At 41.4% G+C, this 21,845-nt stretch overlaps 1 protein-coding gene across 7 annotated transcripts in view; it reads right to left on the bottom strand.

The window, feature by feature from the left end:
- Nucleotides 1-21,845, bottom strand: part of STXBP4 (syntaxin binding protein 4) — a 211,224-nt gene that overhangs the window by 104,228 nt on the left and 85,151 nt on the right. For 5 of the 7 annotated variants that reach the window (XM_061615297.1, XM_061615300.1, XM_061615296.1 and 2 more), the window contains exons 13-14: nucleotides 12,814-12,990; nucleotides 48-143 (exon numbers count right to left, since the gene is read on the bottom strand). In XM_061615297.1, coding sequence (XP_061471281.1) covers nucleotides 48-143; nucleotides 12,814-12,990 — 273 coding nt within the window. The remainder of the gene's footprint in view (nucleotides 1-47; nucleotides 144-12,813; nucleotides 12,991-21,845) is intronic. The other 2 variants (XM_061615301.1, XM_061615298.1) reach the window with 1 other exon arrangement.

The following is a 21,845-nucleotide window of genomic DNA, read 5'->3' as shown; positions in this document are numbered from 1 at the left end:
GGGATGATGGGAGTTTTAGTTCAGAAACATCTGAACGGGTTACCCACCTCTGACGTAGGCCATGTTGGGATGTCATGATGTTGTAAGCTCCTCTGTCCTTTCTCCCCACCTTTGGCTGCAATGGGTGGGGAAATGCACAATGTCTGGGCAAAGGGTAAGATGAGTAATTACACATTCAGGAGGCAAAGAAATGGATATCAGGATGCTGCTTTTGGTAGCATGCCGGTGTAATATGTAGTTTCTCCCTGTAATTATGTATTACAAGACAATACAGCAGCTGCATTTCCACTTTATATAATCACTACTTCCTCCTCTTCAAAAAGAGCCACAGATTATGGTTTGATTATGGCAGGTTTTCTGTTCCTTTGAATGTAAGCAGAGAGACTTTTTTTACATGTATATTTCACTTTTATTCCCTGCACTATGTAGAGTCTTTTATCAATGAAGCCACCCCCTTGGGAAATTATTCTGACTTTCTCTAAAGTCAGCACAATACAGGGATTATTAAAGGTGACTCATTCTCCCACAGCCTAAGATAATTTTGATCGCAGAGGCTCTTTTCAAGAGTTCCAGCCTGCAAATGTTGCACAAATATTTCTGAATTTATATTGATCAGTTCCATTTTGGGTTTTGTACCTATTAGAGGTATGCGTATTATGGAGTGTTGTGCAACACAATAGGCTAGTTCACACATAAGATACCCCCCCTCCCATGAAATAGTCCCAAGAGCAAGTGAGGCTATCACTGGGCTCATATGGAGCTGCTAATTTGTATGAACATGGCACCTAGAGGCCCCTTCCCTCTCTCCCCATCCTTCATTCAAACGGCCCCTCAGAATTACAGGTGAACTACCTGTCACTATAATGGACTTTGTTTGCTTTTCCTCATAAAGGTCCATAACATCCACCCATTTCAGAAGAGGAGAGGGGATAACCTGTCCCAAGGCACTGATAACCCTTCTCCCATCCCCTTGATTTGTAGCTATTTCACTTTGTCCCATGGAAATTAATGGCTCCCACTAGTTTCTGTGGGGAAAAGTTAATACTTTTGATCTTAATGATGGGACAAATGAAGATTACTAACATGATGAAATCACTGGTTAATTGCAAATGTTTTCAAACTGTGTCACAATGAGCCAAAGGGTGCATGTTGCTGTTCTAGAGATTGAGGGAAAAGGCTTGTAGTTGCTAGCATCCAAGAGGGAATGTGAATTTCAGAGGTGAAGAGGCAGAATCTACCCCTCCATTCTGGCACTGCAGAAAGAGAAAAGCGTTATAATTGGGTTAGCATGAGGGCCTGGTGTGAAAGCATATGATGCAGCCGCCTTGCTGAAGCAAAGCAAATCTGGGTCTGGATGGAAGACCACCTGGGAACCCAGTGTATATTGCCTTGAGTTCCACAATGAATATAAGGTTTCAAAATAATAAATGCCAAGATAGAATGTATTATTACCCAGGGCAACTGCTGTGCCCCCTTTGGGTGGCTCTATCTCACATAGTTTTTTAAAAACTAGCTGAAGCTCATCACTTTAACAGAAGTAGACTGGGAGACACTAAAAAGCTCTATTGTTCAATATAAAGTATTTCTTCACTGAAAACCAGGAAATATAAATGGATATACAATCTATAGTTTTCTTTGGCAGATTGACGGCCATTCTCAACATCAGTAAGTCTGCCTGATCAGAAAGCTTCCTTTCTCCAAAAGCGACATTCTAAGCCTTTATTATTTATAAAAGACAAGCAGCTACTGCTGCTTTTCTCAGCATAGATTATTTCTCTCTGCCCGTCTTTTACATCTCATGACAAGAAGCGGCTCTTTCCTGTTCCCATTACCATAAAGATCAAGAAAAGTGATATTATTTTATGTAAACTGATGGCTGCATAAATTACAAAGGCTTGAGAAAAAAACCTGTATTTTACGTTAAACTGATGGTTGCTTAAATTAAATTAAAAGGAGGGGCAGTTCAAAGCTGCATGCTTGTGGAGATAACATGGCAATGTGTCTTCTGTAACTTGTGCTCCGGTGGTTACTAGCACTTTCAGGAATTTGTTGGGTTGTCAGAAAATCCAATTGTCAGGTCTTTATAGGAAATGTGAATGGTTTGACCAGGGATGAGGAACCTGTTTTTTCAGGTAACGTGGCAACCTTCTGGGCCAGAGGCAAAAGCAGGTGTAGCAATGGATGTGACTTTTACCTTTGTGCAGTAAGCTACATTCCAGCCATGCAAAAGCCAGAGGTTTCTACACATCTCTCCATCCAGGCAAGCAAGAGGTACTATCACTGTTGGAGATGTTCCAGCAAGACAAAAACTCTCAAGGAGGATGCAGAGCAAGGCCAGTGAGGGGTTTGGGAAAGCCCGAAAGGCAACAGAGAAAGGCCTGGAGGGCCAGGTGGCACTCTTGGGTGTGAGATCCCCCACCTCTAACCTCCTATTCCTATGAATGAGATTTCCTGCATCTGGGAATTTTATATTTTTCCAGAAGACTTGTTCCATTTATAAACTAAAGCTAGTACCCGTCTTCTCAAGAGTGTCTCCAGACTGTGGTCCCAGGGCTGAAAGTAGTGTGCCTTGCCACATAACCTGAATCCTTCATGAATGCTCAGGCTCTACAATACAGTTGGGTATCATTTAGCAGGTCAGAGCTCCTCGCTTATGAAAGCACACGTACTTGTACGTATCATCTAAATATGTACACTTGCATATTACATATAAAATGAAAGAGATTTCAATCCTGAGTGTGGGATCTCTCTACTCCTTCTACTAGGAAAACTATTCCCCCTTTTCCCACTGCTGAAACTGCGGGCAATCTTTTTCTCAGACCTGGATTAAAATCTGGCACAGCTACCCAGAGAACAGTTTAAAATTGCCTTGGTGTAAATTCAGCTTTTGAGCCACATGTGCACTAAAGGGACATATTTTCAAAGGCATAAGAAATTCAGATTTGTTCTGTGAAACTGATTTGGTCAAACTGTTCGTTTAAAACTGACTTTGGTTTTTTGGGATAGTTAGAGCAAAAAAGCGACTGGAACCTAAACAAACACCTTTTCTAGGCAGGAAGTCTCATAGCCCACAAATAAACTCTGATAACCCAGCATTGAGCCGGTCTTGTAACTTGGCAGACATCCGATTCCTTTGTTCTGTGGCCAGATCAATTTTTCAGCATACATTTTGGCAAGTGGTTTCCTTCAGTCCACTGCATACTGAAAGCAAATAACCCTATGACACCAGGAGGAAGTCAAGACAATTTTATTGCATGGTCAGTTTGTGAAGAGTATAGGATTTCCTAAATAATTAGGCCCTATTGGCCTATTCTTGTTAATCAAAAAGTCAACTTGAAGAATTTTTAAAAAGTCATACACTCTGGAAAATGCTCAGATTAGGGCTTTCATTAGTGTCTGGAAAAGGATATCTGAATCACATTTATCAAACCAGAGTTTTCAGTAATAGGATGTCTTTAAACATCTCTGGGCTCATGGACAGTGAATCCTGTTGTCAACAGTCTTTTTTCCTGCACAGGCTTGTGGTGAATGTTGTAAATAATTCGCACAACCCAATTATAAGCCGTGATTTTGTACGCCACCATAAACCTTGTAAATTTCCACTGAGCAGTGGAAAACAAAACATCAGTTCTGCTTGCCTCATCCACAATGGGCATGAAAAAGAGGACATCTGACCATTTTGTGTAGAGCATGACATAAGATTTGAGTCTTGGACTTATAAAAATGAACTGAAGATTGTGTTCTGCTAAGTCAAATACACACCAAAGCATCTGTCTTAACAAGCGGCATTTAGGAAGCTGGCTGGGTACATGCAAATATAGCTTTTGAAAGGCCAGACAATAGCTAATTTGTGTTTTGGGTCCCCTTTCTGCCCCCCACAAAAGGCATGGCTGATTCTGCCTTTTTTCCTTGGTTCTTATTCAGAATGAATATTGCAAGGAGAATTAGGCATATTTAGGATCATGTTCTCATGTTTGGACAGCTAAAGGCTATCGAGTCCAAAATGTAGGACATACTGATATCTTGAATCTTTCAAAGTTTTAAAAAAATAGGAATTTATAAAACAAGGATGGGTAATTATACCACTTCCTGCTATGTGCGTCTCTTTCCAAAACACATGAAGGCTGCTGGATAAGCAAAATCCTTATTAAGGGCTGCCTTGACACTAACTTAAATGAAAAGCTAGAGAAAAATGCTGGTTCTGCAACCACACAGCTGAAGGTGCCTTACAACCCAATCTTTATACATGCCTACTCAGAAGACCAACTGAGTTCATTGGGGCTCACTCCCAGTAAATAACTATAGGGTTGCAGCTAGGGAGGGGGAGAATATCTGCTACATCGGACTTGGTACTCTGACTGAATTCGACAGTTTTCGGCTGGCACCGATTTCTTGTGGCGGGCCGCGGCTGTAATTGACATGAATTTTGCGGCCATGGCTGAAATCGGCAAAAATTTATTTTCCAGATTTGCCCCCCCTTTTATATAATTATCTTCGTAATCAATCTGCTGCATTTGTAATGACTGCCATTTGTCCATTATATATTACAACAAAATTGCGTTATCACAATATAATGCAAAACATATTGGCTCTCTGGTCTGCCCTTGGCTATGTATGTCAATATATAGCCTTTGAAAATGATTTGGAAACTACAGTCCAAAATGCAGCAGCCAGAATGTTAACTAGAGCACGGCGCAGGGAGCATATCACCCCTGTGCTTTATCGACTCCACTGGCTCCCAGTTTGTCTCCAAGCCCAATTCAGTGCTGGTTTTGACCTTTAAAGCCCTAAATGGTCTTGGACCAGTGTACTTAAGGGCAGAGCTTGGAAAAGTTAAGAACATAAGAACATAACATAAGAACATAAGAAGAGCCTGCTGGATCAGGCCAGTGGCCCATCTAGTCCAGCATCCTGTTCTCACAGTGGCCAACCAGGTGCCTGGGGGAAGCCCGCAAGCAGGACCCGAGTGCAAGAACACTCTCCCCTCCTGAGGCTTCCGGCAACTGGTTTTCAGAAGCATGCTGCCTCTGACTAGGGTGGCAGAGCACAGCCATCATGGCTAGTAGCCATTGATAGCCCTGTCCTCCATGAATTTGTCTAATCTTCTTTTAAAGCCGTCCAAGCTGGTGGCCATTACTGCATCTTGTGGCAGCAAATTCCATAGTTTAACTATGCGCTGAGTAAAGAAGTACTTCCTTTTGTCTGTCCTGAATCTTCCAACATTCAGCTTCTTTGAATGTCCACGAGTTCTAGTATTATGAGAGAGGGAGAAGAACTTTTCTCTATCCACATTCTCAATGCCATGCATAATTTTATACACTTCTATCATGTCTCCTCTGACCCGCCTTTTCTCTAAACTAAAAAGCCCCAAATGCTGCAACCTTTCCTCGTAAGGGAGTCGCTCCATCCCCTTGATCATTCTGGTTGCCCTCTTCTGAACCTTTTCCAACTCTAGAATATCCTTTTTGAGATGAGGCGACCAGAACTGTACACAGTATTCCAAATGCGGCCGCACCATAGATTTATACAACGGCATTATGATATCGGCTGTTTTATTTTCAATACCTTTCCTAATTATCGCTAGCATGGAATTTGCCTTTTTCACAGCTGCCGCACACTGGGTCGACATTTTCATCGTGCTGTCCACTACAACCCCGAGGTCTCTCTCCTGGTCGGTCACCGCCAGTTCAGACCCCATGAGCGTATATGTGAAATTCAGATTTTTTGCTCCAATATGCATAATTTTACACTTGTTTATATTGAATTGCATTTGCCATTTTTCCGCCCATTCACTCAGTTTGGAGAGGTCTTTTTGGAGCTCTTCGCAATCCCTTTTTGTTTTAACAACCCTGAACAATTTAGTGTCGTCAGCAAACTTGGCCACTTCACTGCTCACTCCTAATTCTAGGTCATTAATGAACAAGTTGAAAAGTACAGGTCCCAATACCGATCCTTGAGGGACTCCACTTTCTACAGCCCTCCATTGGGAAAACTGTCCGTTGATTCCTACTCTCTGCTTTCTGCTTCTTAACCAATTCCTTATCCACAAGAGGACCTCTCCTCTTATTCCATGACTGCTAAGCTTCCTCAGAAGCCTTTGGTGAGGTACCTTGTCAAATGCTTTTTGAAAGTCTAAGTACACTATGTCCACTGGATCACCTCTATCTATATGCTTGTTGACACTCTCAAAGAATTCTAATAGGTTACTGAGACAGGACTTTCCCTTGCAGAAGCCATGCTGGCTCTGCTTCAGCAAGGCTTGTTCTTCTATGTGCTTAGTTAATCTAGCTTTAATAATACTTTCTACCAGTTTCCCAGGGACAGAAGTTAAGCTAACTGGCCTGTAATTTCCGGGATCCCCTCTGGATCCCTTTTTGAAGATTGGCGTTACATTTGCCACTTTCCAGTCCTCAGGCACGGAGGAGGACCCGAGGGACAAGTTACATATTTTAGTTAGCAGATCAGCAATTTCACCTTTGAGTTCTTTGAGAACTCTCGGGTGGATGCCATCCGGGCCCGGTGATTTGTCAGTTTTTATATTGTCCATTAAGCTTAGAACTTCCTCTCTCGTTACCACTATTTGTCTTAGTTCCTCAGAATCCCTTCCTGCAAATGTTAGTTCAGGTTCAGGGATCTGCCCTATATCTTCCACTGTGAAGACAGATGCAAAGAATTCATTTAGCTTCTCTGCAATCTCCTTATCGTTCTTTAGTACACCTTTGACTCCCTTATCATCCAAGGGTCCAATTGTCTCCCTAGATGGTCTCCTGCTTTGAATGTATTTATAGAATTTTTTGTTGTTGGTTTTTATGTTCTTAGCAATGTGCTCCTCAAATTCTTTTTTAGCATCCCTTATTGTCTTCTTGCATTTCTTTTGCCAGAGTTTGTGTTCTTTTTTATTTTCTTCATTCGGACAAGACTTCCATTTTCTGAAGGAAGAGTTTTTGCCTCTAAGAGCTTCCTTGACTTTGCTCGTTAACCATGCTGGCATCTTCTTGGCCCTGGCGGTACCTTTTCTGATCTGCGGTATGCACTCCAGTTGAGCTTCTAATATAGTGTTTTTAAACAACTTCCAAGCATTTTCGAGTGATGTGACCCTCTGGACTTTGTTTTTCAGCTTTCTTTTTACCAATTCCCTCATTTTTGTGAAGTTTCCTCTTTTGAAGTCAAATGTGACCGTGTTGGATTTTCTTGGCAATTGGCCAGTTACATGTATGTTTAATTTAATAGCACTGTGGTCACTGCTCCCAATCGGTTCAACAACACTTACATCTCACACCAGGTCCCGGTCCCCACTGAGGATTAAGTCCAGGGTTGCCGTCCCTCTGGTCGGTTCCATGACCAACTGATCTAGGGAATAGTCATTTAGAATATCTAGAAACTTTGCTTCTTTGTCATGACTGGAACACATATGCAGCCAGTCTATGTCCGGGTAGTTGAAGTCACCCATTACTACCACATTTCCTAGTTTGGATGCTTCCTCAATTTCATATCTCATCTCAAGGTCTCCCTGAGCATTTTGATCAGGGGGACGATAGATCGTTCCCAGTATTAAGTCCCTCCTGGGGCACGGTATCACCACCCACAACGATTCTGTGGAGGAGTCCGCCTCTTTTGGGGTTTCGAGCTTGCTGGATTCAATGCCTTCTTTCACGTATAGAGCGACTCCGCCACCAATACGTCCTTCCCTGTCCTTCCGATATAGTTTATTTCCAGGGATAACCGTATCCCACTGGTTTTCTCCATTCCACCAGGTCTCGGTTATGCTCACTATATCAATGCTCTTCTCTAAGACCAAGCACTCCAGTTCTCCCATCTTGGTTCGGAGGCTCCTAGCATTAGCGTACAGGCACTTGTAAGCAGTGTCTCTCTTCAAGTGTCTTTGGCACTTGTGGTTAGGCCTGTGGTAATTTTGCTCTTCTGAATTTATATCCTGTGCCCCTGCTCTCACAATGCCTACTTCTAGGCCTACCCCTTTTAAAATTTCATCATTTCTTTGGTTTTTATCCCAGGGGGGAGGTTTATTCCGAACCGGACCTTTCTCAGCTCCTGTCGGGTTTCCCCCCTCAGTCAGTTTAAAAGCTGCTCTGCTACCTTTTTAATTTTAAGTGCCAGCAGTCTGGTTCCATTCTGGTTCAAGTGGAGCCCGTCCCTTTTGTACAGGCCCGGCTTGTCCCAAAATGTTCCCCAGTGCCTAACAAATCCAAACCCTTCCATCCAACACCATTGTCTCATCCACGCATTGAGACTGCGAAGCTGGGCCTGTCTGGCTGGTCCTGCGCGTGGAACTGGTAGCATTTCAGAGAAAGCCACCTTGGAGGTCCTGGCTTTCAGCATCCTACCTAGCAACCTAAATTTTGCTTCAAGGACCTCACGGCTGCATTTCCCCATGTCGTTGGTGCCAACGTGCACCACGACCACTGACTCCTTCCCAGCACTGTCTACCAAAGTATCTTTTTTTTTTTTTTTTTACAATAATTTTTATTCAGATTTTCATAAAACATACAAAACAAAACCATAAAACATTCAAAGACAAAAAACAAAATCAAAAATAGTTAGACAAAAAAAAATAAAAAGTAAAATATTGACTTCCCATTTGTCACAGATCAAATCAGTTATAGGTCTACAATGTATAACAATCCTGTCTCTTAAATCATATTATAAAATCACTTTCCTCCAGTAGTTATCTTACTTAATCATCAAATCTCATAAACATTACTTTATTCTTTCCACAAAAAGTCAAAGAGAGGTTTCAATTCTTTAAGAAATATATCTATCAATTTTTCTCCAGAAAAGCATGTCGATTAATCCATCTCATTAATAATTATAATAATCTTATTGTCATAACCATAGTCAAAATAAACATTTCGATTAATCCATCTCATCAGAATCTGTTAGGTTCAATAATTTCAATAGCCATTATTCTATTATCCCTATTAGTTCCATCTTCCATCTTCCATCTTCAATAGTCTTGTTAAGTCCAGTAATTTCAGTGTCCAATCTTCCATTATCAGTATTCCGTAATAATCTTGCTGTCATAACCATAGAAATATTAACTTCCCATTTGTCACAGATCAAATCAGTTATAGGTCTACAATGTATAACAATCCTGTCTCTTAAATCATATTATAAAATCACTTTCCTCCAGTAGTTATCTTACTTAATCATCAAATCTCATAAACATTACTTTATTCTTTCCACAAAAAGTCAAAGAGAGGTTTCAATTCTTTAAGAAATATATCTATCAATTTTTCTCCAGATAAGCATGTCGATTAATCCATCTCATTAATAATTATAATAATCTTATTGTCATAACCATAGTCAAAATAAACATTTCGATTAATCCATCTCATCAGAGTCTATTAGGTTCAATAATTTCAATAGCCATTATTCTATTATCCCTATTAGTTCCATCTTCCATCTTCCATCTTCAATAGTCTTGTTAACTCCAGTAATTTCAGTGTCCAATCTTCCATTATCAGTATTCCGTAATAATCTTGCTGTCATAACCATAGTCATATAGTAAGAGTCTAATGGGAATTTCCTCTATCCCAAATATTTTCTTGCCATCCATTCTGAATAGGTTGCTGGAATACTGCAGTAAAAACATATCTCTGTTCTTTTTTACAAAATGTACTGGCTCATCTCTTGAAAGTTTTTCCCTTGTCACATGGCTGCAATTAATTCCATAGGTCTTCTCCATATTAGGCTCCATCACATCATTCCAGTCCAGAAGATTATCCATGTCATTGACAACCTTATCTCCAATATCTTCATTAATTTCTTCAGAGATAACATTGAATTCCAAACAGTAGATTTTATTTCTAAAATCCATAAATTCCAAATCTTTTTCCTGTTCCACGTTTGTTCCAGGCTCCAGGGTCTCCTCTCTCACAGGGACCCCTATTTCTTTAAACTCCTGGATCATTTTGCACAATTCAATTTTCAGCTCCTTACAACCCTGTCGCAGGGTTCGTTTCGTTATCTCAATCTCATCCATTATTTTCTGAAACCTAGTTACTTCCAGATTCTCAGCCACTTTCTTGATTGCCATTTTAAAAGAAAAATATAAGAGAACCACTTCTTATTTCAGCAACAATTGGGTTAATACTCCAAACTTGATGACATCACAGTATAAACAGAACAGCCAGCCTTATCTCACTATGTTTAGGAAAACAAAATGTAGTTCCCAGGATCGAAACAATTAATGGCGTCGTCAGGAAACAGATTCGTCAAAATAAAATAAACCAAAAAGAGAGTAATCTCAGACAATATAATATTCTTCAGAATAGAAATCAGGAATAGAAATCTCTCTTCTGTGTATATCTTTAGAATGCAAATCCAGGACAGCTTTTTGCAACAAAAACAGAGATAAGCTGTTAATTAGTGCATAGCAGAGAAGAGTTATAGCTCACCGAAAAGATGTCCAAAGCCGATCCATCTGGCAAATCTCCTTTTACTGCAACAGTTTAAGTCAAGTAAAAAAAATATAGAAAGAAGGGTGCTTGCCTGTTAGTCCGTTCTCTCTCTAAAGAAAAGATGAACGTGTCGCTTTATCAGATAGAGCTTGTTGAAAATCCGTCCTTCTAAACGACGGGCGATATCCGCAACCTTCGCACCAGGCAGGCAAAACACCTTGCGGTCTACACGCCCATCACACACCCCACTGTCTATGTTCCTAATGATCGAATCACCCACTACAAGGATCCCTCCACCCCCTGGAGATATATCCTCGGCACGAGAGGATAGCTGCTCATCCCCCAAGGAATGGGTCCCTTCTAAGGGATCGTTTCCCTCTTCCTCAGCTGGATGCTCTCCTTCCCCGAGACCATCGTTCTCCATGATAGCAGGAGAGCTATCATCGTTGGAGTGGGACACAGCTATAACGTCCCTGAAGGCCTCCTCCACACACCTCTCTGCCTCTCTCAGCTTTTCCAGGTCCGCCACCTTGGCCTCAAGGAAATGAAGTCGTTCCCGGAGAGCCAGGAGCTCATTGCACCGAGAGCACACCCACGACTTCTGTCCAACAGGCAGATAGTCGTACATGCTGCAGGCGGTGCAAAACACTGGAACACTGGAACAAAACACTTTTTTGAACTATAACTCCCATCAGCCCAATGCAGTGGCCATGCTGGCTGGGGCTGATGGGAGTTGTAGTTCAAAAAAGTAACTTTTCCAAGCTCTGCTTAAGGGACCGCTTACGTCCATGTGTTTCTACCCTGGATTTAAGATCATCTGCCTCTGGTCTCCTCTGCGTGCCTGGAAAGAAAGAAGTTAGACTGACAGGCACATGGGAGAGAGCCTTTTTAATTGTGGCTTCCAGACTTTGGAATTCGCTGCCCCAAGAAGCCCGCTTTGCTCCCTCCCTGATGGTTTTTTGGAAACTTGTGAAAACTATTTTGTTCAGGAGAGCCTTTGGTTGGGACTGACGGGTCAGCCTGACACTGTTTTAAGCTTTTTATCTTTTATTTTTATCTTTTGAGTTCTTTTATTCTCACTCCCTCATATGTGTATGCACATATATAGATGCATGTATGTTTGTACGTGTATGTATGTTACGCATAATGCATTTTATGTATTTTAATTGTATTTTATACATATTAATTTACTGTAATGATTGTGTTTTTATTGTGTATTTTATTATATATGTGTGCAATTTTATTGTAGCCGCCCTGAGTGCCGTATTGTGGGGTAGAAGGGCGGGATAGAAATATTTTAAATAAATAAATAAATATTAATTGTCAAATCATCCTGCAATTTCATGTTTTTCAAATGAAACATCTCAGAACATTCTGAATGTCCATCCTCTTGCGTAGGAAACATTACGATGATGAGACTGACCCATGCTACCCACCCTGTCCCTGCCGTGCTTTCATTGCTAGTATCCTGAGCTAACCAAGGGCTCTCTCTCTCTCTCTCTCTCTGTGCTAAAAGTGTGTGTGTGAACAAAAATACAAGGTGGTACTAGCGGTGGTGGTGATGCTGCTGCAGTACTGCAGACACAGCAAAAGGGAGGGGAATCATTAAGCAGTACATCAGTTCACCTAGGGCATGTAAATAGGGAAAAACAGTGATAATTCATGTAAGCTACCTAAAAACTATGCAACTTTTTCCCCGCCGCCAAAAAACCAAATGGAACATTGTGATCATTCACGTAAGCTACCTAAAAATGACACAATTTCTTTCCCGCCACCAAAAAACCACATCGAATACTGTCATCATTTACATAAGAATTTACATTAATAATTATGAAAAAAAATTGCCAGTGAACCTACCCCCAGTGGATCAAATCACCAAAAACACACACAGTAGATTGAAGTGGCAACTTCCAGAGCAAATGGGAAAAAAGGAAAGGGCTGATCAGGATCAAACGACGGAATGCAAGCGGATCGGAACTATGCAGCAAATCCCATCCCTAGTTGCAGCCCTAGTTTTCTATTTCTTGGAACACTCTCTTAAACTATGACAAGTGTTTTTTGCAGCATAATAGTTAATGTGAAAAACAAAAGAGATATCCCAATGCATTGTGTGCCCCAAAATATTTAACCTTGAGTTGTGTCAGATGGGCTAGTGACCCATGCAAGGTTGTGGCTCGCGTTTTCCCAAACAAGAGAGCTTTCTGAAGGAAAGTAAGTTCATAGCCTTCACATTGCCCTCCCCCCATTGCCTTCACATCATTCTAGCTATTGAATAATACAAGACAAACTGTGACCTACTTTTAGGAGAATACAAGAAAGAAAAATGAAAAACAGGATACATAACAACAGCAAGGAAAACCATGGCAACTCTCCGAGAGGCTACTGAGGTACTTACTTTATTTTGGCCACAATGATCGGCAAGCTGAGCCTTCAGGTTGGCAATTTCTGTCTCTAGCAGGCGGATTACTTCCTCGTAGTCCATTTCCATGCCACAAGCTTGCTTTTGCGCAGCTTCTGCCAGATGGATTCTGCTTCGCAGGGCTCTCGTCTCCTCCACCGATGCCTTGGCTTCCTGTGGGGAACAAAACTGTATCTTAAAAACATACCAAGCTAACTTTGGGGCAGGGGCAGTCTTTTTTTAAAAGCAACTTTATTATATCAATTGGGAACTGCCCGTAGAGGTTTGTTTTTGTTTTTTTAAACCCAACGCTTATTATCGAATGACCAGAAGGGAAACACTGCAAACAGTTGTATAGCTTTGGGGTGATTGGCTCCAATGAAAATAAGTAAAGGTGTGCCAAATATTCCCTGCTCTCCACAATTTTTGGGTCCATTCATCATGATGTAGCATTGTCCCCAGTGGCATTCCATCTCAGGAATGCAAGAGCAGCCAAGCAAACTGAAGAGGCAGCAGGGCTTTTTGTTTTTTAGTCAAAAAAAAGAAAGGAAAAACCCTGAAGTTACCTTGTCTGTTAAAGATAAGATTTCCCACCACTTATTGATTGATTGATTGATTGCACTTGTATACCGCCCCACAGCCGAAGCTCTCTGGGCGGTTTACAGCAACCAAAACCATTAAAACAAATACACAATTTAAAACACATATTTTAAAAACAATTTAAAACACAACATTTACCCAATGTTCTGGTGTGTTTTTACCACCACTCCCACAGAAATGTATAATATTGATCTGGGCCAAAACAGTTTTTATCAGAAAAGCCTGAAGACCCCATAATTGCTTCCAAGTCTCAATTCAGAGTCCATGCCAAAAAGGTTATTAGTAATGATAAGCGTACCTGAGGGTCAACAACAGACCCACAGCATTTTAATTTGGTGCTTTAACTATAAGTATACAAGCAAACACCCAAGATAATTCATGGCATAGATGGGGGGAAAGCACAGAAGGGAGATGGATTTTGAATATGTAAGTTCTTGGGGCACAGGCCAGTATCCTGGGCTCCGAATTGCTGCCCAGGGCTCTTTTTGGGAGGGTGGGATACAAATGTAATAAATCAATAAGAATGTACTTAGAAAGCACAAACTACTGGAGGACAGGAGACTGAAACGGTAAATGTGCATTCACAGTTCAAATAACCAGAGAGAAAGATCCAAAACAAGAATGCAACAATTTTAAATAAATTGGGCTCTACCTTTCCTTGGCTTACTGAGCATACACTTCTGTCCTTTGGGACCATACCACAAGTGCTGCTAAACACTAATACTTAATAAGAAAACTAGATTTGTGTGTGTGTTCATTTCTGGCATGAATTATAGGTGTGCAACACTGGAAGGTGCTGTAAAACTAGGCCTGTACACAAACCTTATTAGTACATGTGCAGTTCTCCTTATGTAGCTATATCCAATTTGTATAATTATACAAATAATTACATAATTTGTATAACTACTCATTTACGCAGGATATGGTCTGAAGGTGCATGTCTTGCTGAAGCCAGGCAGTTCTGGCCTGGACAATACTTATATGGGAAACCATCCAGGAAGCCACTTTGAGGTCCATTGAGGAAGAAAGGTGGGATAATATAAATGTAACAAATAAATAAAATGTTGGCATCTTGAATAAACTGAGCACTTTTTGTAGAAATGCCATTTTCCTTACGTTTCTGTTCTTAAGTATTTATTCCTCAGATATCTGGAGAGAAAAGATGAAGGGGCAGAAGGTCAAAGGGTGTGTTTACCTACTCACCTACCTGCACTGACATTTATTAGAGTTATAAGCAAAGAAATACTCCTTGCCACAAGTTCAAATATTAGGCAGCCACACTCTTTTGCACTTACACATTTAACTGTGTGTGTGTGTGTGTGTGAGAGAGAGAGAGAGAGAGAGAGAGAGAGAGAGAGAGAGGGAGGGAGGGAGAGAGGGAGAGAGGGAGGGAGAGAGAGAGAGGGAGGGAGAGAGCGAGGGAGAGCGAGCGAGCGCAAGTGAGCATATAGCTAAGAAAAGTAAAACTCTGAAGAACTGTAATTCCCATTTAAAACCTGGCACCAGCTTTGAATTAGTCATACTTATCCACTGAAATCAATGAGTCCATTGATTTCAGTGCCTCTTCTCCAAGTATGACTTAGCTGCTTATCAGTCAATGTATCTGTTGTTTAGAATAGGAAATTAAGGGCTTGATCCATTTTTTAAAAACATTATGTACCAAGCACTACCTTTGACTCTGACAACACTATGAGGGTGTCATTTAGCAAATTAAATTAGTAGTTCCTCATTCTAAAGTACAAAAAGCAGAGATATTTAATCTAATCACAGATCTATTGATTCCAAATATTTAACTAGCCATTTGTTATATAGGGCACAGCCAGGACTTTTTCTAGTGATAGTACTCACTAGTACAGTGCCGGCATATTTTTTTTGCTGCTTCTGACATCCATTTTTTGTAGGCACCCACGGCACCTTTATGCAGGTACAAATACCTCATTTTTTACACAAAAAGCAATGGGCAGAGTCCATAGCTCAGTGCATGTTTTACATGCTGACAGATCCAGGTTCAGTCCTTTGTGTCTCCAGTTAAAAAGGGATCAAGCACCAGGAGATAGGAAGGAACATCTCTCTGCCTCAGTCAGTGGAGAGCTGCTACCAGTCAGAGTTGACAGGACTAGGACATATGGATAAATACGCTGACCTAGTATTCTGTGTTCTTCCATATTAGCATAAACTGATAAGAATTTCTCCTGCCATAAACATGGGTATTTAGAAGCAAATGGTGCAAATCTTCTTTTAATTATTGTTTTAGTAATTTTGTAAAAGACAAGGTTACAAATGATAAAAACATGAATTAAATCCCAGGGATTACAAAAAGTTAAGTAAAAATAAATAAAATATAAAGCAAAAGTCATGGACTGGACTGAATCTGCCTCCCAAAGCAACTCCATCTAGTTCTCCAGAGACCCAACCAAATGGGTTCATCTAAACTCTAGCTGAATCCAAAAAGAAGGGAACATATTCTAGAAACAGCTTTATTTTTGAAGCAGCTTTGTCAGTTAGAACCCAACGTTCAAAAGAATTTAGTCTGTAAAAGCCCTTTTAATTTTGGTGATGCATGCATCAAACAAGGAGGAACACTGTCTGAAGGAACAGACAACGAAATCTGAATTTGGACAACAAGGCAAGGACATTGCACTTTCTTGGGAAACAGAGAAAATATTTACAAAATGAATTATATGGTTGGAAGTCAGAGAAGTTGATCAATGAAACTATTAAAATGTCTGCTTTTGCTGGGGTTTTTAATTAATTGTCTTCTGATTCCAGCTGCTTAGGATGTGAAAACAACTTAAAACAGAAATCTCAAGCTACTACAGAACTATGGTAAATCTCAAAAGCATGCACTATTTTAACCTTTAAATTATCTATCCCAGCCTATACTCTGGATAACCATTTTAAACTGGATATAGAAAAAAACTGAAATACAGATAAATGGAGTCAACACTTTTTAAAATCCAATGGGACTTAAGTGTGAGTATATACAGTACTGACTGAAACCCAGATACAGAACTAGAATGTCTCTTATCTAACTACAGGGGAGTTAAGTGAAACTCATCTTATTAAATAAAGAAACATATGCAAGTTCTTTAGGAGATATTCTGGGGAAGAATACAAAATAAAGGAAAAAGATTCTGACCTGGAATCAAAGCTACATAATTAACTGTGATTAGTGGAAGGTTGACAGAGAAGTAAATCCCACTGAATTAGCAGCTTGTTCCCCAGTTTAGTGTGTTAATGACTGGAGCCTCAGTTTCTCAGAGTGTTTCCAGATGTGGGTGATTTAGGAGCATCCAAACCTTGCTGTTCTGTTTTCAGTAGCAGCCATAAGGTAGCATTGTTTACCTGACTTCTCAATGCTGTACGCCTGTTACTGGAAGCACTCTGTTGCCCTGCCCCTCACCCTCTTGGTAACCAGCAGTGACATGGGGAGTTGGGAAGCCAGGTAAGTAATGCTACCTGGCCGGTCGCTACTGTCTGCTTTAAGCTGGAAGTGGAATAGTAACTCTGTGTAGATTTCTGGAATCCAAATAACATCCTGTAGTGGGAAGTCTCAGTTACTCAGATTCAAATGTTATATGTGTGTGAGAGAGTGTGTCTGGGTGTGTGTGTGTAGGGGAGAGGTAGTACTCTCTCCCTCTTCAGTGCACTCCCCATCATGATTGCTTGCCCACTGTAAAAATGGAGCAGGGGAAAAAAGAGAAAAAACAGATATGAAGGCAAGGGGTTGTGTCCAATGGTGTTGCTCAGCTGATAGAAAACCTTCCATCACTGCAATGGGGAGAGAATCAATTTTAAACCATCCCCCCTCTTCCCTGGAGCCCCCCTAAATCTGCTTTGGAGGATCCCTCAATCCTCTGAAGCACATTTAGCTGTGTGCAGGCTGCAGGAGGGAAGGAGATTAAAAAAATTGCTTCTGTCCACTGATGCAACTCCTACTGTCAGCTGAGTGACACCTGTTATGGGCTCCTCCCATTTTTAATGTATTTTTTACCCCCAAGAGCCTTCATTAGCAAGGTAAATACTGTTATGTATTCTGCATATCATTAGTATGGGCTGGTGTTAAAACGCTGTCTGGGAGGAACTGTCTGGGAGGAAAAGCCTTATATGGAGACACAGGAAATGTTAAGTTGCAGCAGCCAATGTTCCAGGCAGCCTACCAAACTGGAAGTAAGCAAAAGATAAGGGCAGCCGGAACTGACATGCGAATGGACCGTCCCTCTCTGAAACACTGCAAGGTAACTAAACTGATGCGCTTCAGTCTGAGTTGTAATCTCATGCAGCCACCTGTCAGACAACAGTCTGAGTTGTGACATAAGGTATAGCCTTGAACGCTCCTATAAAAGAGGAAAAGTAAGTACCAGTCTTTCAGATGTACTTGCTGCTGCTGATAGCCAGCCTGTTGGATGTGGTTAAAGAGACCTACCACTGCCAACATGCTGAGGATGAGATAATGTTAATTTATTTTCAGGATAATAACTAGGATATAGCCTTAAGATATATTGCAATATATTGTTTGATTCTATTGGCTAAGGTAAACTATACGCATTCAAGTAAAATGTTTAAGGAGTGTTAAGATGTTTAAGAAATATTATAAAGATACTCCCACTTATTTTCCTGTTATCTCCCAAGCCCCAAGAAGTTTTGGGTGGGAACTATGACCATTAGCTTGCCTGTTCAGATAATAGCGTACGCTCAGGTGAACCTAACGTCTGACATAAGGACTCTGAGTAGCCAATGGGAAAATGGGAAAACATAAGGACCCTTGATCCTCTGCATTCACAAGAAAGAGGCCGTCTTGCTGGTTTCACACTGTTGGATACAACCCACTGAGATCTGGCAAGGGTAGAGTTAAAGTGAAAGAGTTGATTCTTAGAGGAGAGATAGCCAAGGAGAAGAAAACGGGTTGAGTGCTATCTATATAGGCCATTACCAGTGTGCATGGGCCAGAATAGCTGTGTGATGGCTTATCTACACCTGAGGAAATTGTGCAACTGTTCTGTTGTATACAAACAAAGAAAACAGACAGATAGACAAACTTTAATATTTTCTGGGCTCTGAAAAAACAGAAGCTGAACAAGGAAACATGGGAAGAGGATGTTCTGATCATGGTGTCGTTACAGGTCCTGTAAAAAGCGAGTGAATAAAGCGGGCTATTCTGCAGCAAATGCCCAGTGTGGAAGTATCATTACAATCAAGCACTGCCTTTGTCCATTTATATATTGGGAATCAAGGGTTGCGTAATAACATAGGCACAATAAAAAAAAATATTACTGTATGTTCTACTTTTTCTCCATGAAAGAAAGAATCTGGAGATCTATTCATCAGGATTCCATGCTCATGGGATGGTTACATTCTAACATTATTTATTTCTTACACTCGTAATCGACTTGAAGGCACATAACAACAACAAAACACTGACAGCCCACCTTTCCTCCAAGGAGTTCAAGGAGGTGTGCATGGTTCTTCTCCCCTCTTCTAACAACCTTGTGAGGAGGGTTAGGTTGAGAGGCAGTGACAAGTCCAAGGACTTCATGGCTGAGATGGGATTTGAATTCTAATCACTGTACACTGGTGGCCCAGGATACAAATTGGGATTGTATCCAGTGGTGTTCTGCTCATGTACTGTGACTTTCCCTTCTCTTCAATTCAGACCCTCCCCCACAGCCCCAAGATGTGCTCTGGAGCATTGGAGGACCCTCCATAGCAGATGTGAGGGTATGTGTGTGCAAGGGACAGGAGAGAAAGGGGACGTCCACTCAGGTGACACTGGCTTTTACGCCTGGTTTTATCTCATATTAAAATTCATTTCAATATAATATATAATTATTATTTTATTACACCATTGCAAGGTATGTATTCTAAGATTCACTTCATGCAAGTGGGGTAGAAGTTCAGACAGGATTTGGAGACACATCCCTTTTTTATTATCAGAGGAAAGAACACAATGCAAAATGTTAAAAAAAGGAGTAGGTAGTCTCTGAAATTATTTTTTCCCCATAAATGCAAAACAATCTCTGGAAGCAGGATTTCTGTTACATTTCTAGCTTGCCAGAGCTATTATGATTAACTAAAAGACACACGGACAAAATAAAATGGCCTTGCATTACTGTTTATACACCGCAATCCATTTCCTCTACAGTTAATCTTCCTGTGTGATTGCTAAAATGTTCTACACAAACCTCCAGTTATCAAAGACAGGACAATACTGAAGGTGTACAACAAAGATGATGTTCTAATGAGACAAAGGATGGCCTAAAAATGTGACCTATAAAATCCAAGTGTTTCCTATGCATCTTGCAGGTAGCACTCAATTATGCATATTTACCAGGGTGGGTGGGTGGGTGGCAGTAACACACATAAAAATCATGCTTTGCCAAGTCTTAAATCACCTTGATACTATCTTAAAAATGCATAATAAAGTGCAGCTTTCCTGAAAAGATGTAATGTGTGTTGTGGGGGTAGGGGTCTGTCTCTATACCTGTTTAGTGAAACTGAAGGAGTTATAACTGGGACTTCCTGGCCACAGAGCATATTCCTTCAAACTAGTGATCATAGTAAATGCAAATTTAATTTTAGGTCGCCTATCTGGCCGAAGCCACTCTAGGCGACGTACATATCAAATTTCAATAAAATACAGTAAATACAATAAAATACAATACAGTCAGCAGTAATAAAACAACAGCATATACAGTACAAAACAACGGGCATTCAGTATGTAATTAGCCCATCCCGGTGGTCCCAAAGGCCTGTCCAAACAGCCAAGTTTTTAAGGCTCGGTGGAAGGTGTCTAGGGAAGGGGCATGCCGAAGATCAGACGGGAGGGAATTCCAGAGAGTGGGGGCCGCCACCAAAAAAGCCCTCTCTCTAGTCCCCACCAATCTAGCTGCTTTTGTTGGTGGGATTGAGAGAAGGCCTTGCGTGGCTGATTTTGTCAGGTGGCATAATTGGTGATGCTGGAGGTGCTACTTCAGATACACTGGGCCGAGACCGTATAGGGATTTAAAGGTTAACACCAACACCTTGAATTGGGCCCGGAAAACTACTGGAAGCCAGTGTAGATTAAATAATACTGGCGTAATATGATCACGGCGACGACTGTTTGTAAGTAAACGAGCCGCCGCATTCTGTACCAGTTGAAGTTTCCGGACCGTTTTCAAGGGTAACCCCACGTAGAGCGCATTGCAGTAGTCTAATCGAGAGGTGACCAGGGCATGAACTACCAGTGGGAGCTGATGAACAGGGAGGTAGGGTTGCAGCCTACATATGAGGTGTAATTGGTACCAGGCTGCCCGGCTCACTGCCGAAATCTGAGCCTCCATGGACAGCCTGGAGTCAAGAACAACCCCAAGGCTGCGGACCTGGTCCTTCAGGGGTAATTGTACCCCATTAAACCTCAGGTCAACAGGACCCAACCTTCCCCTGTCTCCCACAAGCAGCACCTCGGTCTTGTCAGGATTTAACTTCAGCCTGTTCCTTCCCATCCATCCACTCACGGATTCCAGGCACTTGGACATGGTCTCCACAGCCAACTCCGGTGAGGACTTAAACGAGAGATAGAGCTGAGTATCATCCGCATATTGGTAGCAATATAAAGCAGGCACCCAAACTGCAGCTCTTACCTCTGCATTGTGATTGCTGCTTCTGTGTGGTCAGAACTGGGGAAGGTGCTCAGTGGTAGATAATCTACTTTACATGCAGAAGGTCCTGGGCTCAATCCCCAGCATCTCCAGGTGAAAAAATGGAAATGGAATGCCTTTAAGTCAGTCCCGATTTATGGCGACCCTATGAATAGGGTTTTCATGGTAAGTGGTATTCAGAGGTACCATTGCCTTCCTCTGAGGCTGAGAGGCAGTGACAGGCCCAAGGTCACCCAGTGAGCTTCATGGCTGTATGGGGATTTGAACCCTGGTCTCCCAGGCCATAGTCCAACACTGTAACCACTGGCTCTCGCATCTCCAGGTAGGGTTGGGAAATTTGTCTGTGTGTAACCCTGGAAAGCTGCTGCCAATCAGTGTAGACAATACTGAACTGGATGAACCAAGTACCGGCAGCATCTTATGGATCTTGTTGTTGTTGTTATGTGCCTTCAAGTCGATTACGACTTATGGCGACCCTATGAATCAGCGACCTCCAACAGCATCTGTCATGAACCACCCTGTTCAGATCTTGTAAGTTCAGGTCTGTGGCTTCCTTTATGGAATCAATCCATCTCTTGTTTGGCCTTCCTCTTTTTCTACTTACTTCTGTTTTTCCCAGCTTTATTGTCTTATCTAGTGAATCATGGCTTCTCATGATGTGTCCAAAGTATGACAACCTCAGTTTCATCATTTTAGCTTCTAGTGACAGTTCTGGTTTAATTTGTTCTAACTCCCAATTATTTGTCTTTTTCGCAGTCCATGGTATGCGCAAAGTTCTCCTCCAGCACC

This window comes from Rhineura floridana, chromosome 3 (genome assembly GCF_030035675.1).
Source record: "Rhineura floridana isolate rRhiFlo1 chromosome 3, rRhiFlo1.hap2, whole genome shotgun sequence".
In the NCBI taxonomy this organism is placed as follows: Eukaryota; Metazoa; Chordata; class Lepidosauria; order Squamata; family Rhineuridae; genus Rhineura; species Rhineura floridana.
Note: the sequence above shows the minus strand (reverse complement) of the source record. Positions and strands in the feature narration are given on the sequence as shown.